The sequence below is a fragment of the Falco biarmicus genome, chromosome 4 (assembly GCF_023638135.1).
Source record: "Falco biarmicus isolate bFalBia1 chromosome 4, bFalBia1.pri, whole genome shotgun sequence".
In the NCBI taxonomy this organism is placed as follows: domain Eukaryota; kingdom Metazoa; phylum Chordata; class Aves; order Falconiformes; family Falconidae; genus Falco; species Falco biarmicus.
The window spans coordinates 59,079,167-59,100,111 of NC_079291.1; the positions used below are offsets into that span (position 1 = coordinate 59,079,167).

The following is a 20,945-nucleotide window of genomic DNA, read 5'->3' on the forward strand; positions in this document are numbered from 1 at the left end:
GCGGATTTAAATGATAGTTTTTTCAAACATTTGATGGGTTGCTGGAAGTCGTGGCACACGACCAGAGGCCAGGCCCCTCTTTAGTGTCCCAGAAAGTGAGCCGGGAAGGTGGTGGGGTTCAAGGAGAAGTGCTTGGCTCTGTCCCAGCGAGACACAGCAGAAACTGGGAATGTTTGATGGGGACACCAAAGGAGCCTTCTCCTTGCTCCTGCCTTGTGCTGCTGTCCCCCTGCTGCTCTTCATGGGGTGAATGGGAAGGGGAGAGGCTTATAATAACCCATATGGGATGGTTTATGTTGCCTTTGCTTGCTCCATCAGGTTCTCCACACAAATGTGTCACTGGGAACATGCCAGCACCATCAGGACTGCAGAATGCACCTCCTTGCTAGCATGGCTGCTCAGGAGAGGATGTGTGCCCCATCCATCCATTGATCCATCCAAGGTCACCCCCTGCACCCCTCTCAGCACCCCCAGAATGGCTCTGCCTGTCCCCCATGGCATGCACCAACCCCATCAAAGGTCCCAAGGCCTCCTGCTGCCCTGGGGAAGGACTCTAAAGAAGGCTCCCACCACCTGACAGGGACAACCCAGCATCATCTCAAAGCCCACTGACTTCAGCTCCTCTCCTCCTGATCTCTCCCCGTTCCTGAAAAAAATGCCCCGATTAGGTCAACGCCACGGTGGAATGACCCCCCCCTCACTGCCATGCTGTGTCCCACGGATCCGTGCTGACAAAGGAGCCGCTGGAAAGCCCAGGACTTCACCCCCCGCCTGCAGACACGGTTGGGAGCTGTAAGTGGAGATGCGCGGGGATTGAGGTGGCATTTGTGGAGTGAGGCCACCCTGTCCCGCGGGAGCTGCTGGCTCCCGAGCTGGGCTGGGAGGGGAGAGGATGAGGGGGGAAACCCAATACCCCTCTTGGCTCAGTCGTGGCTTAATTTAGAGCACGGGGGCTCTGCTGGAGTGTTTTTCCATTTAAAGCTGAACCTGGTTCCTTTTGTCATGTATGGGGCGAGGGCCCCACAGCTTGCAGGGCAGTAGCAGCTGCTGGCAATTTCCAACTTGGTTCCGCTTTGCCACCAGCTTCCTCCCCATTTCACCCACGGTGAAGGACAGAAATCTGTTTCCTCCTCGCACCTCTGTCCTGCTTTGGAGCCTCAGGGAGGGCATGAGCCACCCGCAGCCCCAGGCCACAGCTCTAAATTGGAGCTGTTACAGTGGGATCGGATTTGATCTGCTGGCTGATCCTTGGCCGAGCAGAGCTCAGGGTGGGGAGCGCTCAGCTGTGGTGATACTGTCTATATTTAACCCCACTAATGCAACTTAATTCACATTACGGCCAGTTTGGAAAGCTGTGCTCTTGCAATGCCTGCTCTTTGCAGGTAGACACCACTCAACAGCCCAAAAGGAAAACGATGACAATTCATTAAAGGTCATTTATTCCCAGTGGCTCAGCTGTACTTTTAAAATCGGATACATCCATCAGGCACTTTATGGCTGCGTCATGGAAGTGCTCTGCCCAGCTCCAGGGTAGCAGACAACCTTTGGCTCAGCCTAGGTGTTTGGAGGACTCATATTCTTAGCATACGTTAGGCAAAATCTGGCCAAATCCTACCAAGGAGTGTCTGTTGCCTCAAATACTCGCAGCAAAATTAACCTGACACTGTTCTTCACAGCTTAACTGTAGCCACTAGCCAGTGCCAGCACTGCTGAGCATTGTCACCACTATTAGCTACGAGAGACTGAAAAAACTCCCAGCTTATCAAAAAGCAGCTGTGACATGACTTTGCACTGGATGACGGCTGTCCCAGTGAGGAAATGCTGGGTACTCACACCGGTTTTATCTAGCAAAGAAAGATATAACAATGACTGGCTGCAAACTGAAGCCAGAGAAATTCAAATGAGAATGGAAGCACGGGATTTTAACAGGCTGGAAATTATCCATGGGGCCAAACTTCCAAAGAAAACAAGGGGCTGAGGAGGTTTCAGATCAAGCCCAGCCACGTCCCCAAAAAACCAACAGAGCTCAAAAAGCATATCAGGCGTGCTGGGGAGGTTCTATGACACAGGACCAGCGCTATGGGTTCTCACAGGCAGTGGGAAAAGTATTTTCATCAGTTTTGTTCTCAGAGGGATGGGTTGAGGTACACAGGGCTGCTGCAGCCAGCTGAACTAGGTTTGTTTCTTACATTCAGCAACAAAATGAAATGCACTGCAAGACAATCATTCTCATACATTGAAAACTGGGAAGTTGCTGCAAGAGTCAGAATGGAGAGAATTCAAAGGCAGGTCTCTGTGGAAGTGGAGAGGGAATTTATTTCAAAACTAAGGTGAACACTGATTAGACTTGGACAACTTGGCCTGTGTTCAGATGCCCCCACTACTCTGTGACAGGAGGCAGATCACACATTTCCACGAGAAAGTTACTTACAGGTATGCGCTCTCTAAAGAAACTTAGTGTCTTAGTTCCTTCTTTGTCAAGGTGTCCAGTGGTTCTCTCTGTGTGTTTGTGCAGGGAAAAAAAAAAAAAAAAAAAAAAAGAGACAGAGAAAATGCTTCTGTACGACCCCAAACAAGCATATGTTTAAAGAAATTAGTGTTGCAGCACTTGAGGTTTGCACCATGTGCTAGTGAGCCATATGTGTTCTGTAACATATAGCACTCCCCGTTTCTTAATCTGTTTCATGGGTTGATTCATAGCTGCTTTGCTGGAGAGTGGTACGATCGTCACTGCTTCAGTGCAGGACAGGTGGTGTATACGCTGACCGTGTATTAGAAAGGACAGCAGGTTGCCTCTCCCATACCTACGTGAAAATATTATTGATTCACACTTCTGTGTAAGCGAAATCAGAATCTCCAGCTCCAAGCTACCAGCCTGAATTTAGCAGCCACTGCGTAACAAAACCTCCTCAGCTCTGCCACAGCTCAGGCAGCTTTTCAAGGGGATCCGCTCACTACTGCTGGTCCTTAAAGTATCCATCAGAGGTGGGCGGGTTTCTTTGGTCTGCTTGCTCTACCCCATGTGACGTAATCATCGGGATGGAGCTGAACAGCAACAAACCACAGCTCACTTGGGTGAGACTGTGTCTGTCTCTCGATCCAGGATTTACGATTCCTCAGGTTGGCAGGAAGAAAGAATGGTGGGTTGCAAGATGCCTTTTCCTCTGATGCTACCAGCAGGGAAAGAAGGAGGAATATGGCAGTGAACCATTTTGGTCCCACTTTTTGCAAGACACCTGATGGCTTTGCTGGGCTATAGGCCAGTGCCAAAGGAGCGGAGCAGGGCTCGTAAGTACAGGGAGGGTTAACTCTCAGGTGCTGAGCTTACTCTAAGCTCCGTGACCTCCTCCATCAGCAACTCTGTGAACTGTTTGAAGAGACAGACAGGCCTGAACCTAAACAGGAAAAAAAGATGGGGATAACACCACCCTCACCAAATCTGGAGTAACTCCTGTTCTGCTCTCTTTTTCACTCCACCTTATCCCAGCGCAAGTGGTGTCAGGATGCAATCCCCGTGCCGGGGAAGGGAGCAGCGGTTTGCCTGTCCACAAACCCACTTTGTGCTGGTAGTGGCTGGGGTTAAAGTCTAACAAACTTCACACGCAAAAAGAGGCTGACAAAGCCAAGCAGAAAAGGAAGGGCTTTCAAGACTTTCAACTAAGAAACAAAGTGGCACTATACAAAAATGACTAGCTCTCCGCTTGCTTGTAATCCCCAAGGCTAGCTCTCTGCTGGCAGACTGCATGTCAATGCCTTATTAGCTTGCGCTTGATGTTCTCACCATGCTGCAAGAGAGGAGGACAGAGATGCAAGGGTTTTCAGCATCTCTGAAAGTCCCACCACTACTGCAGTGAGGATCTGCCTGCATTTTGTTAGCGTTTCTTCCTAGGGAGAACAAGACCTGCCTGACAGATGAATGCAGAGAACCACAAAGAGGGATTTCGTAACCTGGATGGTGAATTTCATATAGAACGAGCCAGATTTAAGGTAGATCTGACAGACAGCAGGGGTAATCTGCACAGTCTACCTTTTCAGTGGAAACTCCACTGAGTTGCAGAAAACTTTGCTGCCAATATGTTCGAGCAAAGAAACATTGGTTGGAATGGTGAGTGGAGCCCACCCAAAGTTCACTTGCAGCTATTCACAGGCCAGGCTAATCCTCCCCCTCCGCACTTAAGTACTACAGAAAGCCTGAGACAGACAGGTATCAGTGTGCTGATAAAAACAGAACTCTGCTTGTTCCTGGCATGGCTCTGGAAGAGGGCCGGCATAACTTCTGTATAGAAAATTCCTTCAAGAGCTCATAAAGGCAGCAGCATATTGAATATCAAACCCTCTTGAGGAAAACTGTTGAAACCAGGGAGGTTTTGCCCAAAATCACACTGCAGAATTGCAGCTTCCTAAATTGCACCAACGTACAGCATGTGCAATCTCAGAGCCAGCTGCTAACTCTTACAGACAGAATTTGCTGACATGCAAAACCTTCACTCTTTTTGTATTTGCCTCCATCTCTCAATCTCTTCTGGAAATGCTAAAGAAATGACATGATCTGAGGCTGCAGAACTACACTGCCACTGCATTTCAATTCATGGGCACAAAGCCTGGGCTTTCTCCCTGCTTGGCAGCCCAAGGACTCTGAATATCTCGTTTAACTCTCCTCTTGTTTCTGCTGCTGAATGGCCTGTAAAAAGATATCCTTCACTTGATCCATTGTGTCTTGATACAGTTTAAAATCTTCCTCTTTCTTTCTCACAGTAGTCTCCAAAGCAGCCTTCAGCGCTTCATTCTCATCCTGCTGGATCACAAGCCTACAAGGAAACAAAAGAAAACTTTCATGTGAGCTGTGAGGCTTCAAAGCAAATTAGAACAGTGCTTCAGCTCTCGGGAAGAAAATGCTGAAACACATGCTCTCTGGTAATTTTATGACAGGTGTAAGAAAGAGCAGACTTAACACTTGTTCCTTCTATCTTTGAGACAGAAAAGAGTATTAGATGACCAAAGTACTTTTCAGATCTCTTTTGTTAAAGATTATAATTTTATTTTCATTAACAAGCTTGCAATCAATGCATAAGGGAAGAAAAAGAAAAAAAAAAAAGGTGTCTTCCTTGCATCTACGTTGTGTTGCTTAATGTCTGCATTAGTTTAACATTTCTGGGTATCTGTATAATTATTAGGAAATTTCTCTAAGAATGACATAGACAAGTTCAGTCCAGAGGATCTGGGATTTCTACAGAGTTCACTAGGTTTTATCTTCTGAGAAGCAGATGCAGGTAACATCACTGCAAAAAGGACAGCAACAACTCTTAGCTATTGCGAGTAACACAGCATGGAGAAAGGGAAACCATACCTTGTGCGCAGCTCCTCGACCTGCGATTCTAGAGGCAACTTAGAAAGCTGGGCTACAGAGAGCTCCTGTCTATCACTCGCATTCACGGTGAGTCTTGAGTGACTCACAGGCTGGCCTGCAGATTTAATCACAAAATGGCATTTTAGTAAATCAAACACCAATTTTCACTTGGTAGCACACTGAGTAAATCTCAGCAAACAGTGAATAAACACTAAGGAATCTGTTAAGTTCTCTGTTTATCCATGAAAATTCTGTAAATATATAAGACAGACTTTTATTTATCCTCTTTTCAGCAAAATGAAAACATGATGAGTTTGCATTTCAGGGCTAAATGCAGTAATATGTGTGCCTTCCTATTTAGAGAAGAAAAAAATTAATCCAAAATATTTAAGTGGGCAAACTAATAGGAACAGTTGAAAAGGATTATTTTGATGTTTATCTTGTCGTTGTGTTTCACTTAAGATTATGACAGCTGTTGCTTCCTAAATGCCTGTGATAAAAATTGCATGTGGCACACACTGAAACAGCTTTTGTAAAGCACTTTGATCCTCAGCATAAACACAACACAGGTTAAATGCAGTAAAGCGCTTAAATGTGTACTTCAAACTAAGGTTCTAAATGAGGAATGCTTTCCTAAATAAAGGTCTACCCAAAACATGCAGCATTGCTCCTGTGATTTCAAAGGGACACAAAAACATTTCTCAGGGTTATAGAGAGAATACAATTCAAATTTACTGCTGGGATTGGAGAAGCAAAACACCTGTGACTGACCAGTGAACCCCTACAATGGAAGAAGGCTCAGAGAAGACAGGCAAGGATGACGGGCTCAGGAAGCTCAGAAAGGAATGTAGGAAGTGACCACAGCTTTCGTAGGGGATGCTGAACTCATCCCAACACCACGGAGACTGGAGGGTGATGTTTACAGCTGACTCCGTTGAGTAAATGTAAATGGCCTTCCCTAATCCATAGAGCACCACCTACCTGAGCCAGCCAGACAAACGTGACTGGAGTGTATACGTGGTTCAGTCCAACACAGAGTATAAACAAAAAATCCACCAAAATGATCTTTAAAGAAAACAGCGGGCTTGAGCTGGCTTCAACCCCCATATTCCTTCCTGGCAACTGGGGACACCCAGCATTGTGACAGTGAACATCTAGGCTGGTAATGGGGGTCATATTTGTGTTGCGATTCAACTGTACATTGTAATTGCTGTATCGTGCTGAATTGTGATTTCAGTACATTGCTGTATCACTTTTCCAAATTAAAGTCGCATGTAACATCAAACATCTTCAAGTAAGTAAATTTGGTATTAAAACACTAAACCCTCCTCATCTGGAACATCTAAAAGAACCAGGGCAGAAAGTATTGAACTCTGAGAAAAACATATGAGAAGAAAAGGCTATGTTGTATAACCAAGAAATGCTTTTGATCATGAGGTTGTCGTGTTTTACCAGGCTTGGGAGAACCTGTTGTTACTTACCTGTTCTCCTCTGGGGTTATTCTTTGCTAATTTTAAATTTGGGTAAGACAGAAAAAACCCAAAAACCTAAAAGCCTGAATAATTTTAAAACACAACTGGGCTGTTTCTAGCTATTCAGCATCATTATCTATTTCCCTTGAATTGAAGAGACTAGAAACATTAGATTAGCAATTAGATCAGCTCTCTCCAATTTTGCACTTTCAGAAAGAAAAGAAAATATTATGTTAATTAGCGGGTTCTCTAGTCTCTATTTTATATTCAAGCTTTTCATTCCTTCTTATTTCCCCAACTATATGGCATGAAAGCATTTTGATAACCTACATGCTCAGCTGAAGAGGTATATCACAGACTTGTAGACTTGTTTCTTGCACAAAATCCAGAGAGTCTGGGCACATCACAAGGGGCTGAGCTCTTTTCAAAGAAGGATGGTGAAATAGATTGTTACCTCCTCATCTTAACAGACTTAGAGCGGATTTCATCTTATTACTCTTACTGCCAATCCTTTTCTACATTTGCTTTTAGTTCTTATGCGGACGAGACTAATGAACTCAATATTTAGTAAGAAGGAACCTGTCACACCGCTAAGAACAGCCTGCTTCCTCTGGCTATGAAATGCCGATCTCCCAGAGGTGAGTTACCAAACTGTTACTACTGACCAAAATGGCTTAGGACCTGGAAAGTTTATCACCATATCTCTGAGGTTGCCAGGAAAGCTAAGTGGAGCACATGTATGATAACGGAACAGCACATCACTACATTGCACTACCAGGTTGTATGAAAGTCTGAGCACTCAAAAAATCCATTAAATTCTCCTCTAGAAGACAGCACCAAAATGCTCCCATACTATTGAAAGGCATGGAGTCAGTCAAAAGTGTACCATTGAGAGCTGCATTCCCAGAACTCTCACCTGGATACTACCTGTCCCTACAAATATCCTGATTTCTTCCTCTGAGAATCTGCAGAACCATATGAGTATTCCAAAGCCTCTCACTTTCAAACCCTCCCGGAAATCACAAAGGATATACCACAATACCATTTTTGTGAGGCCCAGCACTGCTCTCTTAACAAGATGAATGTCCTATATCCTAAAGGCCAATGGCTGCAGCACTTTGTTTCCAAGCACTAGGCTTCTATTAGGATCCGAGTCTTTTTGCACTACTTTTTCTGCTGTCAGGCTCTCAGTGAACACAGGTAAGACAGCTCTAAAAGTCTGTGCTCAAAGAAAAACACATGAGAATGAGTCAGTGTTGTGTGGGAGCCCTTTGTAAGGACACAACAGTTCTGTGCTAAGGAGTGGACCCACATTACAGAGGGGAGCAGGTGTGAAGCAATCATTCAGTCCTCATTCAGGATAAAGGCTCCTCTGAGTCCTGTTCCTGTATACCCAGTCTTCTCACCATGCTGGATGAGTGAACAGCAGTGCTCCCCTTGAGGTCCTGAGCACCGTGTAGATGTTACACCAGAGACCCTAGCTCTCCTGCACAAATCGAGATCACAGTGAACAACCACATGTGATTTCTTGCATCACAGTCCTGCTCCAGGGAGAACTGATTGTCTCTCTACAATGGGAAATGCAAAGAAATGCAATGCAGTTACAGTGGTGTTTCTTACCTCAGTCTGACCCATGCCTAAGAAGAAAGAAGACGCCAGTGCAGGTGGAAAAGGAGGTGAATGCTTATACAGGCCATAGTGCTCAGTACAGATCAGCTCAAAGAAGCTGATGAGGTAGCATTAGTACACACCGTAGTGTCGGCTGGAGTAATGATGGAGAGCCATGCCATGCACCTGCTGAGCTGTAGGGCAGTCCCCCTACAGCCCAAGATCATGCGTTTCAGCGTGGGGCAGGCCAAGAGCTTGTACAAGCTCTCTGATGAGGCTTATGATCTCTCTACTCACCCTAACTCAACCCGACACCATCCCAATATCTGCCAAATTGAAATTCCTATTCCTACTGTTCGAGTCCTGGCATTTAAAGTCTTTTTACTTTATGAAAATACACATAAAAAGGGAAACCACTGGAAAAGTTTCCATAAGAATATGTGCCATTTTATTAGTTTAGACACTTTACAGAATCAGAGTCCTTAAGCAATAAAAGGATCTGATCAAGGAAATAAAAATTTAACATCCACCATGAATTCTCCTCCTTTAACTATGCTAGTGAGGCTTTCATATTTATAGCAGGAGATTATCATGTTCATGGGATAATAAATTACACCAGATCTAATTACTTCATCACCAGCAATAGTTTTTCATAGACACTGACAGGCCTTAAATTGGGATGCGTCCTTTAATTCTGTTCTTAACCTTCAGATGAATCTGTCAGCCAGAAGTGCAAAGGGGAAACAGCAGTGGGCTTGGTGGCAAACCCAGAGCAGTGTCAAGTTTTTTTCTGTAGACTGTCATGCCATGAAAACAACATATTGCAAAAGTCCTGGTCCCACTTAAATCTGTGGCAAAATCCTCTTGAATTAAGCGGGGCCAGGATTTTATCTTCTGTACTGGTCCACTGGCCTGAGTAAATCCGAATTGCCATGTGTAAGGTCAATCATTTGTGTAGGCTTGACAGATCAAAGTCCAACTGTTGTTGCTGTCTATTAACCACAGAGGTAGAATGGGGGACATAGTTGTAGATAAGGACTCCACCTCACCTGTTTTGCTCCTCAGGGGAAGTTTCTGTGCACCTGTGTTCCTCCCTGGATCCATCTGCAGTTTTTCAAGCTGCTGTTCCAAAATGACACGTCGCCGCCTCTCTTCCTGAAGCCTTTTCTCAGCTTTCAAGACTTTATTGCTGCCTTCCTCCACCCTCATAGGCAAAAAAAAAAAAAAAAAAAAAGTTCAGCTTACTTATGTCATGACTATTAAGGATCAACGAGTCTCGATATTGAATCCTTCTTCATGCTGCATAGATCCCAACAGAGGGAAAAGGAGAATTTTCTGTGCATTCAAAGGCAGAAATCCCACTGCAATTGTTCCAGATGACATCCTCTAAATTTGCAAAACAGAATAAAATAATGAATACAGTTGCAAATAATGGGTTCGTTAATGGAGGTTGCCTAGATCCCTAAACACTGGCTGCTTGTGTGAATTTACCACTCAGATGAGCAGGCAAGCTGCAGATTGCTGAGAAGAGATCTTTTATTAGAGGAATAATAAACTGCATTTTTTAAACACTCTGGAAAAACTTTGGAGGGAAAATAGTTTATAAAAACGCTGTCTAGCATTTAGCTGTTTTGCGTCAGTTATCTGAAAGTAAGAAAAGAAACTTGATGTTGCTTTTAATAAACTTGGCCATTAGACACTACCGCAGAAGAAAGTGAGTGGAAAAGAAACTGATGGTTCACTCTGCAGTACAGTATGGAAGAGGAAATTCCCTCTCTATTTACTCTGCACAATATCTTAGAAAATTAACAGCACAAATGTTATGTGTACCCACAGATGCAGCCAGCAGTGCATCTCATGTGGGGCAGTGCCTGATACCAAATGATTTAAAGTGAGAGAGAAACCTGAAATAACTCACTGCATTGTATAAAGCAGAGTAAAAGAATTTCCTTCTTGACCCCACAAGTGACAGCTATTACTTTCTGAATCAAGAGACCTGATTACTTATTTCCCTCCTAGCTGGCATAACTAAAGAAATATTACAACTATAATAAAATTAAATCACTGTCTTAAAAAATCTAGCTACAGGCAAGACTCTGACCTCCTGTGGTAGTGAATTCCTAGGCTGGTGACATGCTATGAGAAACATTTCGCTCAGTGGTTCTGAATTCGCTAAACTTGCATTTGACCAGGTTCCTCTGTTAAAATGAATAACTTAAACTAAAATGTTCCTCTAGCTCTCCCCCTTCCTCCAGCAGGGCCAATCCTACAATTCGTTTACAACAGAATCTTCTGACAGTATATACTGCTCTGCAGAAAGTGACTGTGAAACACAGCCCTAAATTCTGGCAGCTGCTGTAGAGAAATTCCACTCCTGTAACCATTCCCAGTGGTCTTCTCTTGACTTAAGCATTATATGTGTTACTTGAGCTTTGCTGACCCACACTCCAGCAGGGGAAGGGAAGAGGAGGAATGCCTGATTTTTTTTAACACATATTCATGTTGAAATATGACTGGATGCTCTATTATCCTGGGGTCTTCCAGGAGTTATTGCACACAATCCACAAAATTTACTTTACCTGCAGGAACTCTTGATAACTCATGGTAACTGCGGAGCTGCTGAATCATCAGTCTACGGTACATTTTACAAGCAGCTGTGCATTTCGTTGACTCTGTGTTCTTCATTATCCCATATTTCTGATGGCCCTATTTCAGCTACCACTCACACCTCCATCTTTATCTAATTGCATAGCTCTATTAAAGTCACTGGGCTTACAAACAGGAATAAGATTCTCCCAGTGTATTTTCCCAGGATTTAGCCCTTAAAAGCACCTCTACCACAGTTATAAAAAAAATTATTTTTCTCACTGCAATTAATTGTATGGGACAAAAGTTAGTCAAGTGAGAAATTATAACTATTGTAAAATAAAGCAAGCAAGCAAGCAAGCAAATAGTGCCTATTGTATTCAAAAGCACACAGACACAAGTATATCTTCCTAAAACTGGAATACAGGTTTGGGAATCAAATAATCAACATTCCTTAACAGGGAATAAAAGCAGTAGCTAAAAGGTGTCCAAAGATAAAAGACTTTGCTTTTCCTGCCCTCCTAAAACATAGTTAGCTTTTAACATCATCTTAAATAGAATTGAATAACAGAAGAAAAAAACCCCACTGCTATGCTCCAGTTAAACCAGAAGAAATTAATTTAGAAGAGGATATAGCAAAACTTAAAAGAATGTGAAAAGCTTTTGGAACAGAAGTCAGATTATAACTATAATTATAGTATTTGCTACTGCTGAATAATATTGCTGCCTAAATAACACCGCACATATATAAATATATGAATTCTAGTTTTATCTAGGTGCAGCAAACGTGAAGATGACACCATTTTTTCTGCCCTTTGTTCTAAAAGAAGAATAAAAAAAATGAATCATCAACTAGTCAGGGAAATTGAGCAGAAAAAAATTAAAAGCCCCTATTTAAGGAAAGGTTCACATTGGCAGCGTGTGATGGACTGTACTGCATGCTATAGACTCTCACATGTCTCAAGCACTCCTGAATCGCAGCATCCCACAAAGGACACTGGCAGAGCGAGCCACTACCTTTTCTGCAGCACAGTGACCAGTTCCAGGAGCCTGTCTTTTTCTACTTCAGCAGCCTGGCAGAGCGCCTTGTGCTCTGTGATCTGCGTCTGCAGCACTTTCAAATCCGGGCTGTCAGTGCCAGTAAGCCTAAAAGCAGCAGAAGCATAGAGAGTCCGTTTCCCATTTCACAAATGAAAGAAATGAAACAAAGACAAGATTTGAAAAACATATCAAAATACATTTGTCTGAGGACTAAGCTGGAATGCAGCGCCAGGCTCACTACCCCCCCCCAGCATCAGTCTCCATACTGCACTAAATGGAATACAAGTATTTGGAAATAAAGCCACCGTGAGTTTAATTAGAAAGGTCTTTTCCTTTGCAAGGATGCTTTCCCTTCCCATCACCCCTGAAAACAAACTTCCACCTCTGATCAATTCGCTATCACCAACTCTCCTCCCATTGCTACTGCCAAAGTAAAAGAAGTCTATATGTGGGTTCTCTGAAGTGCTACACTAAGCTATTAAACGGCATGGTATTGATTTTCTCGCACTGAAAGGCTTCAGGCAGCATTAGTATAATGGCCGCTCTTGTGCCTAATATGTGATGAAAGGAAGGGGCAGTTTTCCCATGGATCCCATTATTATTTACTTCATTACTTCTCTAACCTCTCTGCATAGCAGTATTCAGGAATATCTGCTTTAGAGCAAAAAGCAGGAGAAATCTTGACAGTTCGGGGTGAAAAGGGAAAAATGGGATTTATGGGGCATAAAACTAGCAATCATTAAAAAAATTAAGATAGCAAGATGTTAGAGCCTGTGTCAGAGCTCTTTGGCAGCATCAGGTAGAACGGATGGTGAAAGTAGCTGTTCATTACAGAAACAAGGCAGACAAGGATAAGGCTTGCCAGCAGCTTGCGGAGCAGTGCAGGAAACCTCCCTTGTTTATGATGATGTTTCTACACATACCTTCCAGGTGTGATGTTATTCCTGAGAAGGGAAGGCTTAGTAGCTGCCGACTCTACAAGTGTATGGCCCATCTTGGACACTGTGCTGAGAGGAAGAAAGCTTTGTTAAGCACTGAGTTCTGCAGAGGGCAGTCCTCCAAGAACTCCAGTCACTTTTCAACATCTGTTTTCATGCTGCCTTGTAGGGAAAAGACTCCCCGAGCCTCCTAAGTGGGCATCACACAGGCCCTGCATACACAACAGCTCAGCTTGCTCCCCAGTTCCCAAACATGCTGCAAAAACACCTTGTGTCTCCAACGTATGAAAACTACAACTCATTGTTTGATCTCTGTGCTTCTGGGGATACTTTGCTGGTAATCCAGACCGGCACTGTGGGGCTCTGTGTCAGAGAGTAGCCACACAGCAACTCAGGAGCAGGAATAGCTCTCGACCCTGCCTGGCTCACACCGACCACGCAGCCACTGCTGCTGTGTTTCCTCACAGGCACTGCCTTGGACCCTCGCACACAGCGCTCTCATCTTACACCTTCACCCAAGGGTGAGAGACAAGCACATGTTACTGTGTCTGGCTGATGGGGTTTGCACATTGCATGCTTTCATAACCAAATGAACCCCTGTTCTACAAGATGTACAGCTTTTATTTCCAAATGCTTTTTTAAAATATACTTTATATAGTTTTCTGAACCCTTATGCTTTGCGGAGAGCCTCAGGAAGACCTGTCAGGCTTACTGTTGCAAGAGGAGGAGTTACCAGTAACACCAGAGTATTGCTTCCAGTCTGGGTGAGTTTTATGCATAATGATATGTGTGCTAGGGACATAAAATTCTAGTGTGTGTTTGTTTTCCGAATTTGAATGCAGCTGCCTTAAGGCAAGTCCCTGTAGACTTAGCCCATGTTTCCTTGTCTTCAGGGTGCAGCTAACAGAGGATAAAGCCTTAATATTGTGGAACAGGCAGAGCTGCCTTCTAGGCTGGGAGTGGTTAATCCTAAAATCCAGTTAAGGTTGATAATAACAGAAGCGTCCCAGTCCAAAAATGCAGATTTTTACTTCGACATCTCCAAGGGGCTTTAGTTCCTATTTATAGCATTTTTCATTTCATCTTTCCTGATAGGAAAAGACGATTCACTAAAGTAAAATGGAATAGAGAGTTCATCAGCATATTAAAGTTAATGGAACGAGTGAGCCCTGCTGACCAAGTTATTAACAGCTCCTGCCATTTTCAGACTCATTCATTGCCCACCTGACATGCCAGCTATTTTCATGACAGAGCTATGTTAGCCACATATACAAGCAATAATTTATGCACTACACTTAGTGGCTTCTACAAAGCCATTACCCAACCTCATTTTCCTGCTTGCCTTCCTGCTTACCATCAGCAGACATAAGTAAAAAAGTGGATAAACACAGATTTGCTCCAGGAGAGCACAACTTCTGCAGAGTTAGAAGTGGGAGAACAAAGTCGGTCATAAGGATGTAACAACAGAGATGTAGAAACTTTCAAATTAAGGCTATTTTAACTCTACCTTGAAAACACTGAGAACTTTTCTCAGATTTTGTACTTAGATTCAGGAATACAGTTGACAATTTTATAGCCAAATTCAGTGTCTAAAGTAATGTGGTAGGTGAGTTAAAATTACACAGAAGGAATCAGTTGCAACTTTATTTTGATGAAAATTTTCCTCCTTCCTCAGAAGACCAGTCTCAAATCCTCATTGTCAATTACACTATGAACTCTTTAGCAACAAAACCAGCATTTTAACAGGAAAGGATATAATTTCCTCTGGTGCTGTGGTCTCTTTACACAGCCAGAGCAACCAGAGTCACAACCATGTAAACAAAAATTAGATTTACTGCTGTATTAAGATTAGTGTAACTTATATGGTCCTCAGTGAGGCTTTAAAAAGGGTGTTTGTTAAGAACAAACAATGTGGCACGTTTTCAATGTTTTTGAGAGTAAACCCTACTCAAAGTGTATTTATTGATTTAAATAATGCACTGGTGATTTATTGCTTACCTAAAATGGCATTTTGTATTAATTCGTCACCCTGCTTTCAGAAGTCTGCTCATTAGAAGCCCTGTTTCTCATAAGAAAGAATCACAGGCACTTAAGCTAACCACATAAACATTATCTGAGTGGAAGAAAAAGAATTAGCTGCACTACCATCATGCCAAATGTAGTAATGTCTGCAAGTCTGTATATCTTTATCTGTTCCAGGATGAAAGTCCAAGAGATAATGTGATTAGAGATTCCCATACACTGTAAACAAGCTGCCACAGCTGTTGGCGCACAGCATTTGTGGTTTGATACAATTAGCTGGGAAAACCGTGCTTCTGAATAACTCACAACAATTTTAAACATGGATATTGGGGTCTTCTTACCGAGCAGATCCAATCCTTCCAACCTGATTGCTGCCTGATGCCAGAGGCTTAAGCAGAGAAAAACCAGGATCTTCTGAGAGTTCAGAAGGTGGTGTATCAGCTCCTGAACTGTCTCCTTGATGGGCAGATTTATTCTGTTAATGTTGGAGCAGGTTATAAAACCAATTACACATTTCAAAGGAAAACAGCTGCATCAATGCTTAATCACCAGCTTATGATTTTTGCTACAAGCATGCCAGAACTTTTCATTTACAGGACCTCCTCAGAAACTTTTCTTTAGCTTCTATCCATTGGAGGATGAAAACAAAGCAAAAATCAATAAAAAGTGCAGATTCAGATGAAATCACAGGGTGCAGACAGTGTCGCTGGAGAACCCACAGTACAGCAGCACCATTATCACCACCAGCACAGTTGGTTTGTGTCCCTAACCTAAGTTTTATCTTGGGTTCAGTGCTCTAGCCCCCATTACTGAAGTATCTGACAGATTCACAATCTCAGCATAACCCTGTAGGGTTTTATGTCAATGGGAACTGGATGCCTAAATGCCCTTTAGCAAAACCTGACTGCAAATGTCAGACCACACAAGAAACCTTTGGCAAGTTAGTGGCTGCCTCTCAACTCCCATGCCTGTGCGCTGGCAGTAGTACCATCTTGCCTCTGTCAGTTGGCAACACGAGACCATGAAAGTTGAAAACATTTTTGACATAGTAGCCATAAGGGGCCAGCCTTCCAAATTCTTTCATCTGTACAATGAAATTTCCATATGCCTGAGGCCTATCAGACCTGTATCAATAGCTTGGAGATCTATGGAAGGTTTTGAAGCAGCTTGCAGTGGGAAATGAGAGTAACTTACTAAGGGTCCCATCACCCCCTAAAGGGATGTGGCTGATGTTGGCTTCACCTATGTTTCCTTGCATGCTTCTGTCAGCAGCCAAGGATGCTGAATACTGAGAAGTCCCCACTGCAGTGCAACCCTTGCTGTCTGTTATGTGACAGTCCTGACATAGAGGCACGTGCGGATGTGATTGATATTTCTGTTTTCTGCTGCTTAAACAGCTTGAAGTTATGTACAAACAGGAAAGAAGCTTAAGAGTTACAAGAGAGAATTCCTGCTTTATCATTGCATCGGGAGAGACTGTCAGTAGGACCGGTATTAAGTGTCACAACCTAGCAACCATCTCAGATAACAAGGGAGAAGGAAGTGGAAGAGCAGATCTAAAACAATTACAAAGTGTGCTCCTCTAGTTAATTTCTTCTGACTGCCTACCTGAAGTGTGAGTTGCCTAATCTCCTCTTCCAGCTCTTGAACCTTTGCTTCTCGTTCAGCCACCATCTGTCTGAGCTTCTCTATAAGGCAGTTTTGTTGCTGAACCTCACTGTTCAAGTGCTGCCCTAGCATCTGCTGGGACTCCTTGTTCTTCTCATCCTGCTGGCTCAAGTGCTTTAAGATCTCCTGCATTTGCTTCTGCTGGATCTGATAAAATAGAAACAATGAGTGAGATCTCCACTTTTGTACACAATGATTATTAAGACCCCCTGGATGTTTTCACCTTCCAAGACAAATACCCATTTAGGAATGCTAGGGCAAACCACTGCCCTGCCAAACCCATTCCCTGGTGTAAGCACACTGATGTCACTAGTGCTACTCCAAGAATTTGATCCAATGTTTAAAGCATGAGATCAACTTGCCTTGTTCTCAGCATTTTGCACTGAAAGGACTGCACAGTACATCTACTTGCAATGCCCAGACACATGCAGCTGGGCAAGGACTCTGTCCCCACTGGTCCCTGCTTGTCATATCAAGATTTTAGTGACTTGGACGGTGCAAGTAGAAAAGACCTGAGCAACCGAGAGATTCAGTTTGCTGGCAGCTTTGCTACTGAGTGTAGCAGAAAGGAGATCAAGAGAGTCTGGCCTTTGACAAAGGTGACTTTTTCATAAATTAGATAAAAGTAAAGATGTCAATGTGCTTTCTGTGGAGTTAGAACACGATCAGATTGTGTGACAGTGGTATTAAAAGATGAGGGTAGCATGAGATGACAGCTATGAGGCTGGCTGTTTTACCAGTGGGGTTTGGAGTTTTTCTCATGCTGACAAATCTAATTCCTGTTGGATAGTTTATTCTGCAGGCCAACAAACTACAAGCAAGGTGCTTCTTTGATGTAAGGGATAAAAGCAGGTTAACCATTCCTTCTCAAGTAAACTCGCATCTTTCTGTAATAATTTCAGTGAGAATGCTCAGACTTGGCAAAAGTAACAACTGTTATTTGGCTCCTCTGTAATCTGCTTAATCTTCTGGTCAGTACCCATATTCCCCGTGGCTGCCAAGAAAGGTGAATACCAGCTTAGTCATAAGTATATCTTAGCTAAAACCTATGAACAGAAGCAAGGAAATGGAAGTGATTTGAAACCTGTGAGAAGCTGGATCAGGAAACGCAGAACTAAGCCTTCTAAAGAAGTAGTATATTTTCTAATTTTTTTTAATGATTATTATTGTAATCGGGGAAGACCATTTAGAACCATGGCAGAACAAACTGATCCTGCAATCCCATGACAGCAGCCATTTATTTCAGTGTAACTGCATCTGGAGTCTCTGATAATACTCTTTGTCTTGAAGGGGCCAAATCTTCTCAGCTCCAGCTACTGCAAATGAATGTGCACACGGCTTAGTGCCCATGGTTCAGCTTGTGTGTTTTGGGCTGTGTAAACCAACAAATGAAAGTGCAAGCATTCTAAGGGAAGTGCAGGCATTCTAAGGAAAAAAAAAATCTACAAATGAAGCTGAAAGCTGAACAGAGAATACAGTCCAGCTTCACAGGTCAGGAATGAAGCCCTTCTACCTACTAGACAATCCTATTTCAGCTTAAAGCCACTTAACTGCAGCTGGGTCACACCTGGTGCTGTCTTGCAGCCTTTTACATGAGATCTGATCCAAAATGCAGAAGGGCTTTAGCTGACTAGGAAACCTCTGGCTGTCAGTTTGATTCATCAGGCTCTTTTGTACCCTAAGGTTGCCTGCATCATCATGTCATTAAATGACATCATGTTTCATCACTTATAGAAAGAAGGCTGATCTGCAAGGGCTGGGACCAACAGTAATAGTCAGACTGTACCAGCAAGGTGTCTATGAGCTCATCGTCGTGTTTTCCTTTCTCCAGCAAGGTTATGATCTGTCCCTTCAGGGTTTTCACTTCACAGCACAATATCTTGTTCCTGGCTTTTGATGCGTCAAATTTTTTTTTCACTTCCTCGTGACTTTTTTGGAGAGCATCGTGTTCCCCAGTGAGTTTCTGTAGTGACAAAAACACATCATAGGAAATGACAGTTAAAGCCTATCACCAAGCCCCAGGTGCTTTAGTGAGCTAAAGGAATCACACATTGCCTGGCAGAATCTAAAAAATGTGACTGGCATACCATGTCAGTAGAAATTACAAATGCTATTACTTGCTGCCTGCTTGCCAGCATCAAAAAATGGTCTGCTCAGAAATACAAGTGGACTAGATTAGTGCAGTGTGTGCCAGAAGTAAGTGATAATTTTGTGTTAAAACCTGATTTGGTATGCTCCTGCTTCTTCATTCACCTCACCATTCTCCACCAAGAAACCCTCTTCCTTCCAGGTACAGGGTGGTGATGCCACACTTGTCGCTGCACTCTCCAGACTATCAAGCTGAAACAAGGTCTTCTACCATCTCATACCAGCATACCCTTCATACAGTCTCTCTGCTGCCTTCTCATCTCGCCTCATCCAGAGCGTGTGTTCTCTCTCCTCCTGATTCTTCCTTGGCTGCTGTCTTTCTATTGGCTGCCCAACATCTTAACCAGCCACAGCTGCACCTTATCTACATCGACCAACCCGCCACCCCTGAAGCCAACCCACAGTTGTATATTATCAGTGCTAATTAACCCAGCTTCATTCCACTACACACACTATCTAGTAGAAGTTGTCCTTGGCATATGCTGCTCCCTGAGCCGTGCCTTCACCTAGATGAAACTGGCCGGAGAGCACGCTAGCAGTTAAGTACTAATGGACAAGTACAGGGGAAGTTATTGTGAACAGAGCCCGAAACACAGAGGCAGAAGTAGAATCACACAGATTACAGTTATTGAGGAAAGCCTTCCCTGTGCTGTGTGCCTGTAGCTATAAATCTCCTCTTTCATTTTCATGGCCCAGAGTAAAAGGTGTGTATCACCTCATTGCTCATTCTGTTGCATGGTTAAATTGTGGTGAGAAAAGCAGCAGCTAATCAAGCTCTGGGATGGTGCCAGGTGGCCTCTACAGAAGTGAATACAGCAGAGGCACAAAGGGAGATGTGCTTTTCTAACCTGAGTGTGTGTAGCTGACCACAACTACCCACATTTCTTGTGGACACAGGTCTACATATCCTTCCCATCTCAGGGTTTACAGCATATGCCACTGGCTATAGCCTCTCTCCACTGCTAAGCACTGGATGTCTGTTTATTTTTGTAGCAGCTACATGTGATAGATGAATGGTAAGACCCATTTTCAGAATGCCTCTTAGAGGGTGTCTGGTGTCATTCTCAGCTTCATTCTGCTCAAGTGTAGAAGGCCACAGCCATACAGATATATGAGGTGTGAGGGGGATGTTTATATTTAACATTGCATGAAGAATGCACATCTGGCCCAAGGGCGAGAGGGATGCTGCACAGTTTGGAGAGCAGGGCTTCTTCCTATGTATGCCTTCAGTATAAAGCCAATACCAGCTGCATTGCAACCCAGAGCCTCTCTCCCTCTTTCCAACATCACCTATCAGCTGGCCACATTGCAGGCCAAATGGATGCATCTGACACAGCATTCATGAAGCAGAGGGGAAGCCCAAATCTTGTACCACAGAGGGATGCCTAGCCATACAAGAGTGCAATACAGACAACAAGCATGGAAACCTTTTGCTCAGTCTGTAAAGTGCAGCAGAACTTCCTCCAGCAGATCAGGTGGGTTTCTGAAATGGTCTCTGGGTAGGCTGTAACATATACCCTGAAGATAAGGCAAGTTATTACACACTATATACCCAAACAGGACTCTGTCAGCTCACAGGTTTTTACCTCCAAAGTTTCTTTCTTTTCTTTTTCCAAGTTGCGAATCTTCAGCAAGTTCTTCTCTTGGGCTGACAACTTCCTTGGATCACTAAGTGCCAGCAATTCCTCATCAATCTCACTCAGTGATGTTCTGCTCTTGTTTTGACCCAACTGATTCTCCAGCTCTCGAACCTAGGGGACAATAATGACAGCTTACCCAGAGCCTTTACCAGAAGTACAGGCGTTCAGCATCAAAGAGGACATTACCAAAGGGAGCAGCAACGCATTACGTCTTGACATTTTTGTGGTTAACTAACACAGAGCAGTATCTGTTCGTTCAAATTTAAATTTGTTAGCTGTTAACAAACATGCAGATGTCTAGGGCATCTGTGCAGGGAGGAGGTATGACACCAGACCTACAGGAGATTCAGGACACATGAAAGATCTGTGCCTTATTACAGCCACATGTGGAGGCCAGACAGATACTCCAAAGCATCTTGAATGCCACCAAACACATGTGTGGGCAACAGAATATCTTAGATCTCTTCTGAAAGGG

At 43.5% G+C, this 20,945-nt stretch overlaps 1 protein-coding gene across 1 annotated transcript in view; it reads right to left on the reverse strand.

The window, feature by feature from the left end:
• Nucleotides 1–323: 323 nt before the first annotated feature.
• CCDC13 (coiled-coil domain containing 13) overlaps nt 324–20,945 on the reverse strand; it is a 36,127-nt gene continuing 15,505 nt past the window's right edge. The window contains exons 9-17 of the mRNA XM_056338215.1: nt 20,417–20,581; nt 18,469–18,645; nt 16,623–16,829; nt 15,356–15,489; nt 12,978–13,061; nt 12,031–12,159; nt 9,477–9,631; nt 5,348–5,462; nt 324–4,808 (exon numbers count right to left, since the gene is read on the reverse strand). Of these exons, the coding sequence (XP_056194190.1) occupies nt 4,649–4,808; nt 5,348–5,462; nt 9,477–9,631; nt 12,031–12,159; nt 12,978–13,061; nt 15,356–15,489; nt 16,623–16,829; nt 18,469–18,645; nt 20,417–20,581 (1,326 nt within the window). The 3' untranslated portion in view covers nt 324–4,648. The remainder of the gene's footprint in view (nt 4,809–5,347; nt 5,463–9,476; nt 9,632–12,030; nt 12,160–12,977; nt 13,062–15,355; nt 15,490–16,622; nt 16,830–18,468; nt 18,646–20,416; nt 20,582–20,945) is intronic.